This window comes from Mercenaria mercenaria, chromosome 8, assembly GCF_021730395.1.
Source record: "Mercenaria mercenaria strain notata chromosome 8, MADL_Memer_1, whole genome shotgun sequence".
Classification (NCBI taxonomy): domain Eukaryota; kingdom Metazoa; phylum Mollusca; class Bivalvia; order Venerida; family Veneridae; genus Mercenaria; species Mercenaria mercenaria.
In genome coordinates, this window is record NC_069368.1 from 18,205,462 (window position 1) to 18,221,631 (window position 16,170).

The 16,170-nt window shown below is 34.4% G+C and overlaps 1 protein-coding gene across 7 annotated transcripts in view; it reads left to right on the top strand.

Moving 5' to 3' along the window:
- Window positions 1–15,503, top strand: part of LOC123522952 (ADAMTS-like protein 4) — a 142,694-nt gene extending 127,191 nt beyond the window's left edge. For all 7 annotated transcript variants that reach the window (XM_045300489.2, XM_053549471.1, XM_045300490.2 and 4 more), the window contains 7 exons: window positions 1,710–1,836; window positions 3,647–3,851; window positions 4,403–4,573; window positions 5,259–5,426; window positions 6,026–6,211; window positions 6,919–7,072; window positions 10,002–15,503. In XM_045300489.2, the coding sequence (XP_045156424.2) occupies window positions 1,710–1,836; window positions 3,647–3,851; window positions 4,403–4,573; window positions 5,259–5,426; window positions 6,026–6,211; window positions 6,919–7,072; window positions 10,002–10,189 (1,199 nt within the window). In that variant the 3' untranslated portion in view covers window positions 10,190–15,503. The remainder of the gene's footprint in view (window positions 1–1,709; window positions 1,837–3,646; window positions 3,852–4,402; window positions 4,574–5,258; window positions 5,427–6,025; window positions 6,212–6,918; window positions 7,073–10,001) is intronic.
- Window positions 15,504–16,170: the final 667 nt, after the last annotated feature.

Genomic DNA, 16,170 nt, shown 5'->3' on the forward strand with positions numbered 1-16,170 from the left:
TCTTATTTACATTAAATTTTGTATTTCTTTTTTATTGCCTCATTTTGGAAGCAGTTATCAGAATTGATGTAAAAATCTGTTTTCTGAGTAAATTTCAAACACTAGAAATCTCTGTACTATGTTTCCCATCCAATATCAGAAATCTTTACAGTCCAACTTGTACTAACCATTACTTCTAATTAGTGGACACCTGCCGATCATGGTCACATTCAGCTCTCCTGACAGATTTCCTTCTTTAAATTACTGCAATAAACTGCCACCTGCCTTATGTGGTCAGGGGCAGCTATTTTTCATTCCCAAAATACATCTTCTAATCCCATTTAACAGTCATGCTAAACCTGTTTTCTACTCAGTTCTAGACTCAGGGGCTAGATTATGGAAATAATCATACATTTTTGGTTTTTGTTAATAGTATCACCCATTTAGGCTGAACACCACTAAATCCGACTGTTCTTTATTTCATATGAAATCCACTTACTTTAAAACAGTTTTTCAACATTTTATAGGTTATCAGATTTTCTGAGATGTATCCATATCGCTACTATAGAAAAAGAAAAAGAAAAAGGGGTGTTAATTTTTATATAAGAAAACTACAGTTCGTTAAATACAACCTGCTGAATTTTCTCCTTTTCGCTTCTTTCAGTGTCATTTTTCGAGACATAAGATTCTTACACCGCCATTTCTGCCTAGCATGTGATAGGAACATGCTGATTTCAATAGACTGCTACACATACATACTGAAACGCGGTACAGGAAAAGAAAACACGTTACTATTGAGAAAAGGCACTAGGAAAGGAAAAAGAATAGCACTACCTATATTTGAACTAATTGTTACTATCCTGCGGAGGCTTACATTTGATTTGGTAGTGATCAGCCTTTAGTATTACCAGTGCATATTATTTTTAATAGATATATATTATACTTTTCAAAGAAAACATACGTACTTCCGAAAAACTCACTACCTGTGTAAAGTAAACCTGTCTTAAAAAGCCATTTTGGTATTTTCCCTTGACTGGCTGCTTAATATAGGTTTGACTGTATTCACAAATAATATTTCTTGTTGAAAGAGATGAAAAGAAGGAAAAGTACAATTAAATTATTGCTGTGCTGGCTTTACTTCCAAAATCTTGAAAATGACAGGTTGATATTGGATGATTTAATTCCATCTGTGACATTAAAATGCTGAAAGATGATGTGACAGGCTTCAGACCCTCACTCATTGCTCCAAGGTCAAGGACAAACTTGGAAGTCAAAGATTTACAAGGGTTATTTTGTTTTCTGTCCATATTCTGTCTTCTATTAAGGGATTTCGATTTTGTGCAGGTGTGCCTAATAATGAGATGATAATTATGTAGTACACAAAAGCCAGGCTACAGCTTTAGAGTCAAGGTCAAATTTTGAAGGCAATAGAGTTTTGCAGTGTGTTTGCTTTCCCTGTCTGTTACTCCATCATCTATCTGGGAACTTTTGTATTACATGGTACAGATCTTTCAAATAAGATACAAGAGTATAGCTCCAAGGTCAAGTTCACTTTCGAAAGTTCAAGGTTTACAGGACCTTTTTCATGTCTGGTCCATTCTGCCATCCATCATGGCTTTTTAGTATTACTTACTGTAAATGTTCTTCACAGCAGTTGCCTTCAAACTCCAAATCCTTAGTGACATCACTTTTATGTGTTACAATTTCTTGATGTGTTGTTATATTTACAGGTACACAGGACACCATTGTTGTGTGTATGAAGAGGAAATCCAATATAATAGTGACAGATGAAAACTGTGATCCAAACAAGAAGAATGTACAAACCATAAGCTGTAACCGCTCGCCATGCCCACCAGAGTAAGAGTTATTTCTTTATAAACCAACAGGTCATCATGACCACCAGAGTAAGAATGATTTTCTTATTCTCAGTCAATGGCAACAGTCACCATGCCCACCAGAGTAAGAATGATTTCATTATTCTCAGTCAATGGCAACAGTCACCATGCCCACCAAAGTAAGAATGATTTTCTTATTCTCAGTCAATGGCAATAGTCACCATGCCCACCAGAGAAAGAATGATTTCCTTATTCTCAGTCAATTGCAACAGTCACCATGCCCACCAGAGTAAGAATGATTTCCTTATTCTCAGTCAATGGCAACAGTTACCATGCCCACCAGAGTAAGAATGATTTCCTTATTCTCAGTCAATGGCAACAGTCACCATACCCACCAGAGTAAGAGTTATTTCTTTATAAACCAACAGGTCATCATGACCACCAGAGTAAGAATGATTTCCTTATTCTCAGTCAATGGGGACAGTCACCATGCCAACCAGAGTAAGAATGATTTCCTTATTCTCAGTCAATGGCAACAGTCACCATGCCAACCAGAGTAAGAATGATTTCCTTATTCTCAGTCAATGGCAGCAGTCACCATGCCAACCAGAGTAAGAATGATTTCCTTATACACTATCATTGGCAACAGTCACCATGCCAACCAGAGTAAGAATGATTTCCTTATACAATGTCATTGGCAACAGTCACCATACCAACCAGAGTAAGAATGATTTCCTTATACAATGTCATTGGCAACAGTCACCGTGCCTCCTGAGTAAGAATGATTTCCTTATACAAAGTCATTGGCAACATTCACCGTGCCAACCAGAGTAAGAATGATTTCCTTGTACAATGTCATTGGCAACAGTCACCATGCCAACCAGAGTAAAAATGATTTCCTTTACACACTGTCAATGGCAACAGGTCACCATGCCTACCAGAGTAAGAATGATTTCCTTACAAACTGTCAATAGCAAGAGATCACCATGCCCACCTGGGTAAGAACAATTTCCTTATACACTGTCAACGGCAGCAGTCGCTCTGTCCACCAAGGTAAGAACGATTTCCTTATACACTGTCAATGGCAACAGTCACCATGCCAACCAAAGTAAGATTGATGTCGTTACACACTGTCAATGGCAACAGATCACCATGCCCACCAGAATGTGAATAATTTCCTTATACACTGTCAATGGCAACAGATTACCATGCCCACCAAAATATGAATATTTTCCTTATACACTGTCATCAGCAACAGTTCTCCATGCCAACCAGAATAAGAATGATTTCCTTATACACTGTCAATGGCAACAGTTCACCATGCCCACCAGAATTAGGATGATTTCCTTATACACTGTTAATGGCAACAGTTCACCATGCAAACCAAAGAAAGAATGATTTCCTTATACACTGTAATGGCAACAGTTCACCATGCCAGTCAGAGTAAGAATAATTTCCTTACAAACAATCAGCATAATTATGCATTTTGAAAATGCAGCTCCTTGTTTAACCATATGATTGAAATTAGGTAAATCTACAGATATTAAAAAAATTATTAAAATCTAAATTGTGGAACATTTTCTATTTGTGAAAATGTTTTTAAAGTGCAATTTTCCCATTGGAGCCCATTGTAAAATTTACTGGAGGCCTAATGTTTTCAAATCAAATCAAGTCTAAAATAATCAAGCTCACAACCCTATCTTTTTTATAGCCCGAAATTCCTGCAGATACTATGAGGCTTTGAAAATATTGCTTATTAAAACTTTACATGGTGGAACAATATTTTTTCCAAATGTGCAGAACTACCTTGTTTCTGATTTGGTAAACTTCAGCTGGGAATCCGGACCATGGTCAGTATGCAGTAAAACCTGTGGTGAAGGAGTGCAGACACGTAAAGTGGAGTGCCAACAAAGATACAGCCAAAACTACTCGGTACCCACATCAGCTCAGCAGTGTAATTTGGTGGCTAAACCAGAAACCTTGAGAAGTTGTGAGGTTAAGCCATGTGCAGACTGGAGAACCAGCAACTGGACAGAGGTTTGTACTTTATGTTGCTGACTGGTGGTGAAAAAAGTGATAGAAAAGTTGAAACTGTGATCTTTTCAAATATTTTCTCAAACGAGAACTACAAATTGAATTTAAGATTATTTTTTTTCACTCGGGCATTTTGTACAAACTAATAAACCATTGTGAAAATGGGTGTCAATATGTTTGATGTCCATACATTAAAAATGTATATATCAAGCTACCAGGTTGAGCTTTTGTACCAGCAAAATGGGTTTAATGTTTTGTGGTGCTTTTGTGTATCATATGATTTCATAATAAACAAATAGGCCAGTGGGTATGTTCCATATACCAAGATGTATAGGGTCCCGCAGTGAATTCCAAATTAATGCATAAATTTAAATTCTGGAGTTACTTTTTGAGCTTTGTGTTGAACTTAAAATTATCCTGAAGTAATATTAAGTAATTCTTCAGAAGTAGGAACATATATTTTCCTAAATTTATACATGTTTTCATTCTATATTTAAGCTTACACATTTTGTGATGAGCTTGTTCATTTGATATACACTTCATGAATATTTCAGTGTTCTGTGGAGTGTGGTATAGGGCAGGTATCACGTACAGTAGACTGTGTTAACACAGAGGGAGAGAAGGTACCTGAGAGGGAATGTGCCAGTGTACAGCCAGTCAGTACAAAGTCATGTGACATGGGAACATGTGCCAAGGGCTGGTTTCAGACTGTTTGGTCTAAAGAGGTATGTTTGATGTAATAACTTCCACTGCAAAGCTTTTCGGCTATGTGCTGTTTTTTGTACCTTTCCCTGAAGTTGATATGTGAGAGACTATGACATGCATTTTGGTTTGCGTGTCAGTTTCTATTCATATATTTAAGAGACTATCACATATTGTGTTGAGGGAGTGTTTTAAAACCTTATGGACTTTTTCTATAACTTCATTTTAAGCTTAACAGACATCATACTTTTTGCACATATTATATTATTAAATATTTCTGGATAAAAGCACAATGAGCCAGTATCATTTTTCCATTCAAGGTGCATTGCATGTTATAGCAACATAAATTTATCATTGCCGAGTATAGGTTTATTAAATGAATAAAATACTGGAGTAAAGTTAAGCCATTATTCTCTGACAGTATGATGCAGGTTTTGCATTAAGATGCGTTGCCAGTATTTGTATAGGGATGCATTATTTTGTATTGAAAAATTACACCTGTGGATAAAGTCGAGGTAGGAATGTGTCGAAATTCTATATAGAAGTGCTGAATTCTCAAAATTTAAAATAGTTCTGTATGAGATATGAATTATGGGAGACCTCAATAGGTCCTATCTGTGTTTATGGCACAACTACCTGAAAACAAATTTGCATAGTGATGAAAGAAAATTGCAGTTATGATGATGGTGCATTATATCTGTATTTCAGTGTTCATCAGAGTGTGGGAGGGGCTACCATACACGTAATGTATATTGTTCTGCAGAGGATGGCAGCCCTTTACCAGAACATAAGTGTGGTCAGAAACCAAAAACAAAAAAGTCCTGCAAGAAGAAGCGGCCATGTGGAGGATTTTGGTTTGAAGGACCTTGGTCAAAGGTAGGTGTATATACTGCTATGTGGAGGGGTTTTAGGGATCTTAGTCAAAAGTTGATTTATGTACTTTTATGTGGAGGGTTTTAGGGACCTTGGTAAAAGATATGTGTACTGCTATGTGGAAGGTTTTGAGGGACCTTGGTCAAAAGTAGGCGTATATACTGCTATGTGGAGGGGTTTTAGGGATCTTAGTCAAAAGTTGATTTATGTACTTCTATGTGGAGGGTTTTAGGGACCTTGGTCAAAGATATGTGTACTGCTATGTGGAAGATTTTGAGGGACCTTGGTCAAAAGTAGGTGTATATACTGCTATGCAGAGGGTTTTAGGGGCCTTTATTAAAATTAGTAGGTGTATGTATTGCAGTGTGGAGGGTTTGAAGGACTTCTGATCAAAGGTTTGTGTACATATTGCTATGTTAAAGGTTTGGGATTTTTTGGTAAAAGGTACGTGTATATACTGCTATATGGAGGGTTTTGGAACATTGGTCAAAGTTAGATTGTGGAGGTGATTTGAGGGACATTGGTCAGAGGTAGATGTGATACAGCTCTTTAATGGGTGAAAATAGCATAAAGATTAACCTGAAAACTCATTTATTTTTAAGTGCACGGCAACATGTGGGGAGTCGGTGCAGTCACGTGATGTTGTGTGTATGAAGAAGTTGGAAAGGAAAATGTTTGCTGTGGTGGGGGAAGTTAACTGCAAGGAGTACCCAAAGCCTGAAACCAAGAGACCTTGCCCTTCATTGCCAGCGTGCCCGCCAGAGTGGTTCATGACAAAATGGTCCCAGGTGCGTAGTTCAGTCTGGAGGATAGTCAGATATTTATGTTTTATTTTAAAATTAAATCTTCGAAAACACACTTGATAAGAAACAATTTTTTTTATCCATTTATCAATGTGTTTGGATGTTTATCAACACAATTTTAGGAATTCTTTTGATATACATTAGTTTTATACAGTAGTAGCAAATAGATATTTGTAACATTTTAGATGTATTGAATTGATATTGTATGATTATTTTCCTTTCATCGATATCCTGTAGCCTGCCCGCTTAGCTCAATAATGAGAGTGCAGAGCTATGGATTGCATGGTGGTGAGTTCGAGCTGTTCTCTGTGACGATTTAATGAAAGACATTTTGTCTGAAATCATTCATCCTCCACCTCTGTTTAATGTGGGGAAGTTGGCAGTTACTTGCAGAGAACAGGTTTGTACTGGTACAGAATCCAGGAATTAGGTTGACTGCCTGCTGTTACATTACTGAAATACTGTTGAAAAACAGCATTAAACCCAAACCAAACATGCTAACAATTCATCGATATCCTAGAACAACAAAGAGTGTGAAAACTGCCTATTTTGTTTACTTGGACTTGTTTTTCTATACTTTATTTACTCTATTTAACGTTAATAATTAGAGCTATCTTCAAGTATTTATGTTTTAAAACATCTAATATATTCTTTTAAATATTGAAAAAATATGACAATCTATACATATTCAGTGTTCGAAGACGTGTGGTGTTGGTATAAAGACTCGAGATGTGAAATGTCTGGAGCCCGGTATGACACCAAGCTCTGCATGTCGCAAACAAAACAAACCATCATTACGACGGACATGTAATACACAGGATTGTGATCTTCCTCAGCTTGATGAAGGTACTGTATACATTTTCTCGCACTTTCCTAGTAGTTCTGAAATTTCCATATTTCTCTCGACGTTTTGTTGATTAACAATTAATCAATGGCTTCAAATGGTTTGTTGCCTGATTTATCATGGTTCAGAGTTCAGATGTGCAGAAATTGAACCATGAGGCATAAGACGGAGAGGTTAAATATCTAAGCATCTGAACTCTGAATCATGGTAAATTAGATGATAAACCACAACGAGGCCTTGATTGTTTTCATTCTTACATATTCATTGAAATACTTTGAAAAATTATGTTGGGCATATCTCAGTAGTACTGTATTGGATGTTATGCTGCAATTCAACGTTATAAATGAGGTCATAATACTCTCTTAATGGTCTGCTCGTCAACCTTTGTTTATCACAGAATACACAGAGCTTGATTTTCTTCTTTGTTTACCTGGCAATCAAATCGAGCCATGTTAGAATACTTATTTCATTAACTTGAATCGTTGATATGTAAGTATTGTTTCATTTACGCTACAGAGACCAATGACATAAAATTGGCCTAAATATTAACTCAGGGGGAGGCTGCATATTTGCTTAGGTAGTGTTTTCTGGGTTTCCTGTCATTTCTCTCATCAGTGTCTCGTGTATGATAAAAATGTGTAAAGTCAGTTGAATTTACAGTTAATCTGTCAATGTCTCCCAAGACTAGAATGGGAAAACACCTGCCTGCTTAGCTCAGTAGGGAGAACGCAGATCCACAGTTCGCGGGGTTGAGAGTCCGATCCCCGGGGGAGGCGTATGCTCTGCATGACAATTTGATAGAAAGACATTGTGTCTGAAATCATTCGTCCTCCACCTCTGGTTCATGTTGGGAAATGGCAGTTACTTGTGGAGAACAGATTTGTACTGGTACAGAAACAAGGAAAAATTGTTGAAAAATGGCGTCAAACTTGAAACAAACAAACAAAGGTTGGGAAAACCTACAAAACTGTTATGGTTGACTTCATACACTTTCCGGCCTGTCATGCATATCCGGTATTAACTATAAAATTTTAATTAACACTACAATTCTGTAAGAACAGCAGGATTTTCTTCCTCCATTTTAAGAACGTAAATTAAAAACTTTTTACAAGTGAGTATTTATGAGAGCAAAAAGTAGTGACATGCGTGTCAACAAATAGTTCTGAGTAATGGAGGGAAAAACATAGTCTGCAAAATATACTTGTTTACAACAAAAACATATCAAAAGCATGCGTTATGAATTAGATTTCACAGCTTTATTCCTATATCAGTTTCCTGTAATGTTAGTGAGTGAGTTGGGTTTTATGGCAGATCAACACAAAATGGTCATATATCGCCGATCCTGTAATGTTAGCGCAATAGGTTGCCCTCAAGACAACCAATCAAGATGTACCTACTTTGATCCCTAAATTGTTGATTTGACAAAAGAAGGTTATTGTTGATCAGATACCACTTGTGCCTTACCTTGAATTCTTGAAGTTATCATTTACTTGTGGATAACAATTAAGTATTGACACAGAAACCAATGTAGAATTTGATTTCTGATTTTTCAAAACTTAACAGTATACATAGAAAGTTTGGCAAATAAAAAAATGAGGGTTGTGTGCTTCAATTTTTGCTAAACAGATTTGAAAATTTTGGACCTTACACAAATTTTCCTAATGGGAGTCTTTAGGAATATCACAATTTTGATAATTGTTTTGTGACTAGAATTTTTTCTAACAAAATGTAGATTTTAATGAAACTTCTCACAGTCATCAATAAACATAATTATGGCCTTTGATTTTGTGAAATAAAATGTAAATGTGGCTGCACTTCTTTTTGAGATATTTGCCTATGATTTAAAGGTCCACACATTTCAAGCTGATTTTAAGACATCATTTGGAACTATGTAGGGTGACAGATGTGTTAATATCATATTTTAACTTTAGAAAGACAGTTATGTTGCTGTTGTATTAAATTTATTCATGGGTTGCCATTAATTCATAAAATGATTTTCATTTCTGATGCAGAATCCATGCTTTATTCTACATTTTCCGGATAAATTACATTATGCCATTACTTCCGGTTTATTAAACATACAGAATCACCTTAAAATGCACCTAACCTATAGGTTATATTTTGATTGATGTAATACTCAACTAGTTTTGCCTCTTGTTTCTGTTCCATAGCAGCTAAGCTTTTCATAAAATTTTAACTTTAAATATTAATCAGTTTACTTGTTATATTGAATAGTCTTGTAATGGTGAGAACAGTTAAAAGTATATGTCTTCACATTTTGTTATATGAAGAAGTCACATTTCTTTTGTCCTAGAGTATACAGTTTGGAAGAAATATTTTAGCAATTTTGACTCAGTGCCTTCATGGGAAATTGTAAAACATGTTACAGTAATTATAAGGTGAATAATTTATTCTGGAATTGTTTTGCTTTCAAAACATATGTCTTCCAGCAAAAATTTGACACATGGGCAAAAACATCAATCCATTCATGAAAATGAATGAGCTGAAATTAATTAAGTTATCCAAAAATTCTAAATTCCCAGAGAGAAAGTTCTACAAAAACAAAAGGGGGCTATAATTAAATCTTTGATGCTGAAGAGAGAAAAGAAAATAGGATAATGGTTAATGAATGAGTTATATTTAGGATTTCTATTCCTAGCATTTTTCAAGTGTACCAGTATACAGGTTGCTTATACAAACTTACGAAAGACTACCGACTATCAAACTTCTTTTGCACAGAATGAGACTTTTATATAATGTCATTTCCTCAAAGCAAACTGTAATTCAGAAGGTCTCAGACTGCTTACCAGGAAGTAACAACTTAGACTGGTATATTTTCATTACTACAGGAGCCACAGTAGGGTAAAGGTTTTTAGAATTTTTAAGTAGTTAATGGTAGGATTAAATGTCTGCTGTGCTTTTTTTTCACAGACCCTAGTTGCAAGGACAAGTGGTCCCAGTGCCATATGGTGGTTCAAGCAAGACTTTGCCCGTATAAATATTACAAAGAACAGTGTTGTATAGCATGTAAACTACACCACCTTAAACACAAGAAACAGAAGGAACAACAGGAAGTGGGGAAAGAACAACAACAACAACAGGAAGTGCAAGGAGCATAGCAGACGGAATATTTAAAATAATTATAAAACAGGTTGAATTAATATAGCTAAAGAAATTATATAATAGTTAGATGTAGCAGAAGTGAAAAGGAAAAGCATCAGAATTATTAGTAGAATAAATGGATGTCAGGATGTTTTCTGTCATAAAAACATGAGACATTAATTACTACTAGGATATGTAACGGGAGCTGTAATGGCTGTGTGACATGGTCAGTACAAGTGGTTTTGGGAACAAGATCTGGAGAAAATAGTCCGAGCTGGCTGTTAAGTGTTTCAAGCAAATTTAATGATATTAACAGTGTTTTGTTAACTTCTGGTTTGCATACAGATAAAACTTGTTCAATGTGAAGACAGAAAATTGCAGATGTATTCAGAATCCTACGTTTCAATATGAGTTGTAGGTGTAGAAAGAAGATAGAATTCCATAATTGTATATAGAAGATAGAAAACAATTTGGTTTTGTGTTTTTATAGCATTTTCGATGTGATACTGTTGATAAAATATATACATTCAAGATCTTTCAACAATGTGATCTGCTGTGTTAGATATGTGAACTATGGACCATTTTTCTTATGAAAGCTTTGCAAATTATGAACATGTATAATGCTTTCACTATATCAGTGTATAGAATTATGCAAATGGTTTTTGAAAAATGTGTGAATTTCCTTAGTATATGTATTAATGCTGTGTAGCTAAGATAGACATTCCTGTAGATATATATAGGGCATATGTGTGTAAATGGCTGATTGCACTTGGCGATGAAGTTCTTAAACTTCTTTATAGTAAAAATGAAATAGTTCAAAAAGTATAGTAGTTAAAGGGTTTACAGTGGAGCTCATCTCTAATGCACTCAAATGTAACAAAAACTCAGATGGTACCTATCACACATCAAAATTAATTACGCTGCGGAGTCCTTGATAAATTTATAGTGATAATTCATGTATTTATAAAGAAATAATGCCATTGGATATTTAGTTTTACAAAAATGGGCTGCTTTATCCCAGTTAGTTAATAAACATGTATGAACTTTGGCATATGTTGCATAAAAAGCAAAATACAATTTCACTTGTTTATTTGATTATGAGAATTTATTATCAAGCTTCCATGCATTTTTTTGTTAAATTCTTGTTTTCACACCTGAAGGAATTGGTTTAATATTACCGTCTCACAAATTTTCTTTATTCTTTATAGAATTTCGTAACATTATATAGAATCATAAGTTACTTTAAACTGGTATTATAAAATTAGTATTTTTTTCTAGCAGTATGTTAATGTATATAACTAAGTGAGATTGAAAACCATTTTTAGAGACTGTATTTCTCAGATATGAAATCTGATCTGTATAAACGTCTGTGAAGAAAAAATGTTGTATGATGAAGTCTTAATTTCAAGCCTCGGAAATACATCGGAGAATAAAAATATAATTTCCAGCAGATGTCATATTACTTGCTTAGTTTCCATAATTTTTATTTTGTAAGTACATAGAAATATAACAGATACTGGGTTATTTGGTATTCTGTGAAAGATCTTGGAAATCATACGTAAAATTAAGCTATGCACAAACACATAGAACAAAATTTCGTTATATCGAAAAAGCAAAATTTGGATATAACAGTGTAAAACTAGGTCCCCATGAATTCATTAGAAGTGTGCTCCACTTTGTAAAAATTTCTTATTAAAGTAAACAGATGTAAGGCATTTTATTAAGGTCACATGATGAAGACTTTTATGAAGAACTCTAGTTTTGCTTTTAATGGCAAAGTTCATAAAATTGAAATTATTACAGTTAACCAAAGTTATTGCATACATTAGAAAGTATTTATAAATGGCCTTTTTTTCACTTTACTAGACACTGTATTAATCATATACTGCTGATAAATGGCAATAAATCCAGCATTTTCATGTTTGTTAGATGTGCTGTCTGTGTTTTAGCAGCATATTGCCTTCTGACTAAAAATAGACTGTGACTAAAAATAGACCTGGAGCGCCTGTGAAATATTACAGACTCATATATACTGGATTCTAGCGATTGGAATAAGTAGTATCTTTAATATATGTTTTTTATAACTATGATAATTCTAACCCTAACCTTTAGTCAGTATATTATACATGTTACACACATAATACATGTGGGAATGCATTTACAGTGCGCTCCAATGATAATGATTTTGTGACATGTGCAGAATGACTGCTCCAGGTCTGTAGTGAGCAACATCACTAAAGATATATCTTAATAGGACAAACCAATGTGTTAATTGAAACACTGTTTTATTATTTAATCTTCATATTTGCATAGGTAGATGTATATAAGTTTATGCTTTGCTTCTCAGTTAGAACTTAGAGTCAAAGAAAATAACTGTGGTGGCTATTTGCCAAGGGGTCTGGTCGTTGAGCTCAAAAAGACACTGAACCAGAGACAAAGTTTAGTACTTGTATACAGGTTTGTGGAAGCATTGAACCAACAGTTGCTCATCCAACTATTAGATATGTTAAAGAAATTGTAGTGTATTCTTAAATCATTTCAGAATTATACTGTTAACTGCATGTGAAGCTTCTACATTAAAATAACTCCACAACTTTTGAAATAATACAAGTAAGTATCTTTACATGGGTGCAGCCATTAGATGTTCTGTAAATTATGTATAAAGTATGCCGATTGGTCAATCACATCACATATAAAAGATGAAGTTTAAAATTAAAAAGATAGGAAATCCCAATATATTGCAGCTTGCCAGCTGGGCGATTATCTTGAAAGATTGACTCGTACAGGTAAAAATACGGCCGTCATGGGCAACATGGGTGAGTGTTAATATATATCCCTGTTTTTGTTCAGTAATGCAAAATTAAACAAGATGGGTGTAATTTTTTTTTGTCACAGACCTGACATCACTAAATCAAAATGATGCGTGCCTGCAAGCTTTAGAGAGCTGCCTTCATTCCAGCATGTTTTTCAGTAGATATTTTACACTTGGACACAGGAAGGAGATTTCTTCGTCCCATGTTTTGTTGATAGACGTTGTTTTTTGTATAAGCAGCGAGTTCCTGTACAGCAGTTGGGTTGCTTTTTTTCTCACAAGATAATCCATCAAAATCCTTGCATATTTTGGTTTATGCATATATACTCATACTTCGTTTACACAAAACTATAATATAAAGATCTGATTTTATCTTTTCGGACTTTAGCCTGCTGGCGGCAAGTGACTCTGCCTTTGCGACCAGTGCAGACCAAGATTAGCCTGCACATCAGTGCAGTCTGATCTTGGTCTGCACTGTTCGCTATTCAGTCAGAAAATTTTCAGTGAATGTCCCTTCGAATAATAAATGGCACTGCCCAAATTGAATGACAGACCAGTCCATTTTAGAAATTTAGAAGGGTAAAGGTTAAAGAATGATCGGGTCATATTACTGCTGATACTAACTGGGATCTGATACATGTTGGTATTTTTATTTTACATGATTTTGACTACTTTATTTTGGGTTGAATAAACATATCTTTACATTTTCTTGTATTTTCTTTACTTCTGTACTTGTTCTTAATAAATAGTCCTATATTGGATTGAATGAAAACATAATATAATAGATTAGTAATTTTTGAATTTTATATAAATAATCTGTGGTAATATTTGACAAGCATTAGGTGCGTAAATTGTATATAATGATTTGTGTAATTGAACATGCTTCTATGATTAGTAAAAATGTTATGTAAACTTGTTTATTGATACTTTTGTATTAATATTTGCCTAAATACCACACTTGCGTGTTTATATACCATATATTTTCGCTTATATGATGCATTATTAGGAGTCATATTTCCAGTTCAGAGGGTGGGGAGTATCTTTATGTAAGTGTGTACTACAGGGAAATTAAAAGAAAAAGAAACCTAGATTGCATGTCCGACGTCTTATAAGAGAGTGCGTCTTATAAGCGAAAATATATGGTAGGAAACTTATGTAGAAGTTTTACTGTTCTTATGCTCAACACTGTAGAAGTAACAAATTTTGATTTACAACTGGACAGTTTTAAGAGTGGATACACTAATACTTTGGTCCTTGCCAGGAAATTGTATAAGATTAAGACATCTTTTGTTTTAAACATAAACACAACAGTAGCAAATAAAATACAAACCATTCAATACACGTTTTGTTACATTTTTCTATAATTTTTCATGTAAATTATTTTCAAGAACTTTTAGGAGTGAACAGTTTGTGTTACTAGGCATAGTGACTTTAGGCAAATATTGTATAATGTTAAGTTGCCAGTATTTTACTTTATTATAAGATTATGTTATGGTAAAAGCTCTCATATTACATATTAACATCATTTCACCCCCCATTTACATCAGTCTCTAGTTCATTTACTTCATAATTTTAAATTCTTGACAATTTTAAGATATTTCTGTATTAGCAAATCTTTCTCTGAAATAAAATTAAAAGACTGAAATTTTGAAAATTCAGTTTGATGATAGAAGTGCAAGCTTTGTGATGTATACCAAACTGATATATATTTATACTTGCTGCTATGAAAAATGAGGTGTGAATCAGAAATCTATTGTTCAGCAAATTTCAAGCTCTACATTTATGGAACTGAATTAAAAACTGTGTGATTTATTGTGGCAGCTAATACTGAAATCTAGAGATAATGTCTGGACAAAAAGATATGGTTCTGACAAGTTAAATCTAGAGAATGATATTGTTCTGACAAATAGATACTGTTGTAACAAGTAAAATCAAGAGATATTGTCCTGACAAGAAGATATTGTTCTGACAAGTAAAATCTAGATATTGTTCTTACAAAAAGATATTGTTCTGACAAGTAAAATCCAGAGATATTGTTCTGACAAGTTAAATCTAGAGATATTGTTCTGACAACAGATATTGTTCTTAGTACAAGCAAAAAGCTAACTTTGTTGATGTTCCGTTTTGTTACATACTATGTAAATGAAGATAGAACTAAAAGTGACAATTTGGCTGTCAGAGTTTCATTTCATTTCTTAATTTACCAACATTTTTAAATTAAATTTAAATTCTGTGATAATTTGTATGGCTACAGAGAGAGCCGTAATGCTATACAGTGCTGGTGAATTTTTGTTTGACATCATTTGATTTAAACAGGATCTTGTGCAAATTTCGAAAAAAAAATATGCGTAACACGCAAAGAACACTCCCAGTGAAATACATTTCCATGTTCAGTATCATAAATGTATTTAATAACATTTCATATATGTTCTATTTAACTAATTTAAATTTATTGTCATGTGTAGTATAATTTGCTGTTGTTGTAACAGTAAAGTGAAAATAAAAAGAGATAAAGCCCAGAGTTTGTTCTTTCATTTTGCATGAATTGAATTCTTTCTGCTGGTCACGTTCAAGGAGAGCCCACCTGCCTAGCTCAATAGGGAAAGCGCAGATCTATGGATCACAGGGCCATGAGTTTGATCCCCGGGCGAGGCGTATGTTCTTAGCGACGATTTGATAACAGACATTGTGTCTGAAGTCATTCATCCACCACCTCCGATTCATGTGGGGAAGTTGGCAGTTATTCTCGAACAGGTTTGCACTAGTACAGAATTCAGTAACACTGGTTAGGCTAACTGTCCTCCGTTCCATAACAAATACTGTTGAAAAATAGCATTAAACTCGAAACAAAAAAACATTCAGGGAGAGAGAATTTGAAGATTCCTCAATTCAACCTAGATAAAAATACAGAAAAGGGTATGTTGTAAGTTTGGTCTTCTTTGCTGATAACCTAGCAACATTTTTTTGAGACACATTTTGTGATACTCGTTTATTCCTCTGTCGAAGCTATCTGTTATACATCGAGAAAAAATATCACCATTTGCCAATGATTTAAGGTTCTACCCACGTATCCTGGCATGAAATGGTGCTCATTAAGTTTTGCTTCCGTATAGATCGCTTGTATATGGTGGATGGTTCTACCCTGGCATCCTTGCATGGAGTGATAACGCCCAACAGACTACACAA